Source organism: Nomascus leucogenys, chromosome 13 (genome assembly GCF_006542625.1).
Source record: "Nomascus leucogenys isolate Asia chromosome 13, Asia_NLE_v1, whole genome shotgun sequence".
NCBI lineage: Eukaryota > Metazoa > Chordata > Mammalia > Primates > Hylobatidae > Nomascus > Nomascus leucogenys.
The window spans coordinates 35,504,072-35,509,777 of record NC_044393.1 but is presented as its reverse complement, the minus strand read 5'-3'; the positions used below and the strand labels follow the sequence as shown (position 1 = coordinate 35,509,777).

General features: G+C 56.0%; 1 protein-coding gene across 2 annotated transcripts; it reads left to right on the top strand.

The window, feature by feature from the left end:
- The first annotated feature begins 4 nt into the window (after positions 1–4).
- On the top strand, positions 5–5,416 carry PCED1A (PC-esterase domain containing 1A). Of its 2 annotated transcripts, none has more exons than XM_030826505.1 (8): positions 5–498; positions 775–919; positions 1,438–1,517; positions 1,780–1,865; positions 1,963–2,113; positions 2,231–2,477; positions 4,416–4,691; positions 5,021–5,416. In XM_030826505.1, the coding sequence occupies exons 2-8, from the start codon at positions 796–798 to the stop codon at positions 5,266–5,268; spliced, it is 1,212 nt and encodes a 403-aa protein (XP_030682365.1). In that variant the 5' UTR covers positions 5–498; positions 775–795; the 3' UTR covers positions 5,269–5,416. The 2 variants fall into 2 exon arrangements, with proteins under 2 accessions (XP_030682365.1, XP_030682366.1); XM_030826506.1 differs by having other exon boundaries at positions 364–498; positions 1,627–1,865.
- The last annotated feature ends 290 nt before the right edge of the window (positions 5,417–5,706 follow it).

The window sequence follows — 5,706 nt, the reverse complement described above, 5'->3', positions numbered from 1 at the left end:
CTTCCGCCCGTCCGGGTCACGTGGCGAGGCCGCCGCCGCGGCCATCACCACTGTGGGCAGCCTCACTTGGCCGCTGCCGCCGCCGCCGCGACCCCGGCCCGTACCTGGGCTTCGCGCCCGCCAAGTGGGCCCAGCCCTGGCTCCTGCGCCCTGTGGCGGCCACCTCCATCGCCTTGCTTTCCCTTCGGGCACTGGGGGTCGCTAAGGGCGGGATATGGGTGAACGGAAGTGAAAGCTGTGAGCGTCGCAGCCCGAGGCGCCGAGGCCTGAGGCGCCGTCGGGGCCACCGCGACGCTCGCATGGAGAGCGCTGGGCGCTGGGCTGTGCACCGACAGCTAACCGGGACCCACGGTCTCTGCGGGGCGAGAGCTTTGCAGAACCGACTGGCCGACCGGGGCGCGGGAACATGAGGCTTGGCCAGGAGCCCGCTGCGGGCCAGGCGCGCGGTGCGCAGGCATACCCGGGTCGCGGGTGAACACCGCGGAGCCCCGGGACTTGGTAATTGCCGCGAGCGGGCGCGCGCATGCGCGGGACGGCGGCGGGCACGTGGCGAGGCGCAGGGCGGCGCCGCGCGGGAAGCTCCCAGTGTCCTGGAGGCCTGCTGGCTGGACGACCTCCTGCCTCTGGTACCAAGTGTGACCAAGGCTGGCGCCACCATGGCTCTGCCGCCGTCACCTCCTACCTTTAGCATTGAGCAGCCCCGGAGGGGCTAGCCCTGAGGCTGACCTACCCTGAGTCCCCACCTTCGCGCTGCTTAGTGGCCTCTCCCTGCAGCCTGTCGTTGCTGGTGGCGGCATGGTCTTCTGTCTGTCGAGCGAGGAGCCGCACCGCCCGCTGCGAAGCGACATGGTCCACTTCCAGGCCTCGGAAGTCCAGCAGCTGCTACACAACAAGTTCGTGGTCATCTTGGGGGACTCCAGTGAGTGCCTCTTCTAGGGTGACGCTTCCAGTCCCACACCTTGCAGCCCGTTCAGTGTGTCTTGACCATTTATTTCCATCTCACATCTCTTGTCTGTCCTCTGGTCTGTTCTCATCCAGTAGGTTTTCTCTTTTTATGTCCCACACATCTTCCACAGGTGTCCTGACAGGTGTAATAACCTGTGCACTTTTTAGCCCATCCTTGCTCAGCATTTCTAGCCCTGACAGCTCCCCACAATTTCCATCACGAAAACGTTGCATTGTGTAGTGTGTCTCCTGGGTGACTTGGCCGACTTAGTTTCTGCCAGGTGACCTTGGGTCACTGTATACTGCTGGCCGGGAGGCACACAGAACAGAGGCAATGCCAGGACTTTTTAACCTCATCTTTTCTCCTGCGTCTAAGTCAACCACAGAGCTGGTGTCGGGCACCTCAGCCCTGGGAAAATGGGGTCCTGGACTTGGAAGGAGCTGGGGCAGGCCGAGGTCTACCTCAGCCTTGGGATCTCTGTCTCCTCCCAGTTCAGCGGGCTGTGTACAAGGACCTGGTGCTCTTGCTCCAGAAAGACTCACTGCTCACAGCTGCCCAGCTGAAAGCCAAGGTGAGGGAAGCTTGGTGGCCTTGTCAGTGGTGGGTGGGCACAGACCCTGGCCTGGCAGGGTTCTCCTCCCTGGCATGGGTCTGACCAGTAGGGTGGGGGGGGTGGGTAGGGGGAGCTGAGCTTTGAACAGGACCAGCTAGTGGCTGGGGGCCAGCTGGGCGAGCTGCACAACGGGACACAGTACCGTGAGGTCCGCCAGTTCTGCTCGGGCTCTGGCCACCACCTTGTGCGCTTCTACTTCCTCACTCGTGTTTACTCCGAGTACCTTGAGGATGTTCTGGAAGAGCTGACCTATGGACCTGCCCCGGACCTGGTGATCATCAACTCCTGCCTCTGGGATCTCTCCAGGTTGGGGCGAGGGAAAGGGAAATACTGGTTGGGGCTGGAAGTATGGCTGAGGCAGTCCACCCCTGTGCTCTTGCCCACCCTGTGTGTTACCCAACAGATATGGTCGCTGCTCAATGGAGAGCTACCGGGAGAACCTGGAGCGGGTGTTTGTGCGCATGGACCAAGTATTGCCAGACTCCTGCCTGCTGGTGTGGAACATGGCGATGCCTCTCGGGGAGCGTATCACTGGGGGTTTCCTCCTGCCAGAGGCAAGTGACTGAGGCCCATCAGGACAAGAGATGGGACAGCAGGCTGGTAGATAGGACACCCTGCTTTCCGACCCTGCTTCATTCTGTGGCTCTTAGAGGCTGCACTTTCTCACTCAGCTCCAGCCCCTGGCAGGCTCCCTGCGGCGGGATGTGGTTGAAGGGAACTTCTACAGTGCTACGCTGGCCGGGGACCACTGCTTCGATGTCCTAGACCTCCACTTTCACTTCCGGCATGCAGTACAGCACCGTCATCGGGATGGTGTCCACTGGGACCAGCATGCGCACCGCCACCTCTCACACCTTCTTCTGACCCACGTGGCTGATGCCTGGGGTGTGGAGCTGCCCAAGCATGACTATCCCCCTGGTGAGCCCTACCATAAGTGGGGAGGTAGTGATGCACTGGGGCCCTCAGAGGACAGGGCTCAGAAACAGAATGGGACACAGCCACTCAAGGGAAGTAGAGGTCCCTTGAAGGACTCCTGTGGCTTCTGCATGCACCTTCCTCAACCCCTGAGGAGGGTTAGATCATCGGAGCAATATTCTTGTCCAAGTTCCAGTTTTCTACAGTCTGGCTGTGTAGTCATTTCTGTGTGCTTGAAGGAGCTTGTACAAGTATTGACCACATAAGGCAGCATGTTGCAAGAGTCCTACCCAACAGATTAACAGGAAAGAAATGGGGCACAGGTGTGAGGAGTGGAAAGACAGGGAGGAAGGGCCATCCAGGCAGTGTGGCAGAAGCAAAGAAGCCCACAGCTGGGGGCAGGGGTGCAGTCAACTGGCAGGGTGTGGAATAGGGATGTTGCATTGGGAAGTCCAGCGTTATTAACTTAGGCTCAATGGACAGTGTTCCATAGACTTCTTAGTTCAGCCTCAGAGTCCCACTGTGACTGGTGCAGCTTGGTGTAGCTCTCCTCTGGCCCCATCTCTGGGCCATTGGTGGAGGCTTCTGAGAGCCCTGCTCCCCCTTGTTTTGAGGCACCACCCCATCACATCTCAACTGTAACACTCTGCTGCAGAATCTCTGTTTCCATGTCAACGCCCTAGTCGCTGCATGCACAGAAAGAGGGCACCGTGGCTGATTGTCTCCATGGCTGCTTCTCCCCTGCATCATGTCCTTAAAGGGCAAGTTTCCTGCTGCAATTGTTGACGACTCACCCCTTTCAGCCCCAGTGTCTAGCACAATTTCCCTGTACACAGTATCAACAGAATTGTATTTGTTGAATGGGAGGCACGAGTCATGTTAGAAGGCCGATTAAGGCAGCAAAAGAGGATGTGGGGGCACATAGAGTCCAGGAATATCGTAGAGACAGACCTGTAACACTTGGTAGCCAGGAGTTGGAGCATCAGGGAGGTGAATTCAGATTTTGGTTAAACATCCCAATTTTCTTGTTTAGATGTAATAATTGATCCCCAGTAAATGATGGGATGCTCTGAAGGTTGTAAGGCTAGTTTTGATGGCTTAGGCCTTTGAAATCCAATTTGGAGCTACAGAAGTTAGGGCCATGAAAAGGGAAAGTTGATTTGGGGTGGAAGGATGAGTTGGTGAGTTTGGTCACAGCAGATTTATTTGAGGTACTTTGGAAATACAGAGTAGATTGCGGTCATTGGTACCCAGCAGAGAGATTAAAACTGAGGGCACGTGGGAACTGTGAGGGAGACAGAACGATGCTCACGCTTTAGATTGGCAGGAAAGAGGGGCTATGGCAGAAACAAAAGGAGATGAGGGCGGGGCACTTTTAGGAAGGACTGAGGCTACTGCCTTGTCACATGACTGTTGAGAAGAAGGGAATTTGTTAGCAAGTGGTTGCATTTAGTAGGAAAAGTGTTGAGGGTGTGGGTTTGGATTAAAAGAGGGAGTGAACAATTGAGGAGGAAATGGAAATTGGGCAAAACATTCCTTTTGGAAGTTTGGATGGTGAAAGGAAGTTGTTGGGGAAGGGAATAACAGGATCTTTATGTTTGGCTTGTTTACTGGTCTGTAGGGGAGGAGGTGGGGAGGAGGTCTGTGGGGAGGAGGTGGGAGAGGAAAAAGCTAGATACAAGACCTGGGCAAACAAAGAAGGCACTGGAGGGAAATGTGAGGTTAGAACAAAGGTAGGTCTGAGAGGTAAGAGAGAAGGAACACACCTTGGGCTTGACCTGAAATGAGAGGGAATGAGGAAAACTGGGTAGAGGGCAAGGGTGCTCCAGCCTGGTGGCTCTGCTCTCCAAGAGGAAGGAATAGAGCTTTAGAAGTGTGGATGGCCAGAGTTCAGAGCAGCCTGGCTCCCAAGCCTACCTAAAACAACCATCCCATTCCTAGACCCGTGGATTGAGGACTGGGCAGAGATGAATCATCCATTCCAGGGAAGCCATAGGCAGACCCCAGACTTCGGGGAGCACCTGGCCTTGCTCCCACCCCCACCTTCTCCTTTGCCTCCTCCCATGCCTTTTCCCTACCCACTTCCTCAGCCCTCGCCACCTCCCCTCTTCCCACCCCTGCCCCAGGATACCCCTTTTTTCCCAGGCCAGCCCTTCCCACCCCATGAATTCTTCAACTATAATCCAGTGGAGGACTTCTCGATGCCACCCCACTTAGGTAGGTGCTTCTGCAGCTCCCCTACCCTCTTGTACCTCCCCCTACCCAGCCTCCTATGCCTAGGTGAGCTGAGAGGAGTTGGGTAGTTCCTTGTGCCCCTAGCACTGGGTTTGGTCACGGCAGTCCCTGAGTCTGAAACATCATCTGTAGGTTCACTAATCAGCTCACTGGTTGTCACTGTTTCACCGTCTGAAGGTAGGGGAAGGGCTATCCCTTTTTTGTAGATAGGGAAGCAGAGAAGCTCACCTGGAGGACAAGAGTTGCTTGAAGGCAGAGCTGTACTCACTCTGGCCAGAAGCCTGCTCTTAAAATGACTGGTTCTTTTGTAGGATGTGGCCCTGGAGTGAACTTTGTGCCTGGCCCTCTGCCACCTCCAATCCCTGGCCCTAATCCCCATGGTCAGCACTGGGGCCCAGTGGTCCACCGGGGGATGCCACGCTATGTTCCTAACAGCCCCTACCACGTGCGGAGAATGGGGGGGCCCTGCAGGCAGCGGCTCAGACACTCAGAGAGACTGATCCACACATACAAACTGGACAGACGGCCTCCTGCCCATTCGGGGACATGGCCTGGGTAGACTGGATCTTGGGCTGGGACTGGATGTGCCAATGGCCCTGCAGGGCCTGCCTGGCACGTCAGGTACTGGGCTAGGGTGTCTGCTATGCCTGGTATTGTTCTTGTTCATTGCTGTCACCAATAAAGGCGTGGAGGAACAGAGTGACAAATTCCTGTGTGAAGTGGGTGTCCCAAACCATGATCTTAAGAGTGGGGGAGGTTGCCTCTGGGCTTTGTCCAACATGGGGCCTTTGACACCACACTATTTAGAAATCATTGAATGTGCCCTCCTGTCTCATACTTATTTCTACCCTCACCAGAACATGTGTATTTAACAGAGATCCTGGAGGGGTCCCCTATTGTCAGCATCTCTTTGGGATTGGGGAAAAATCAAGGGCTATGTGGAAATTGTTAATATTTTGTATGGAATTTTGGATCTGGCTAGTTCTTACCCATACCT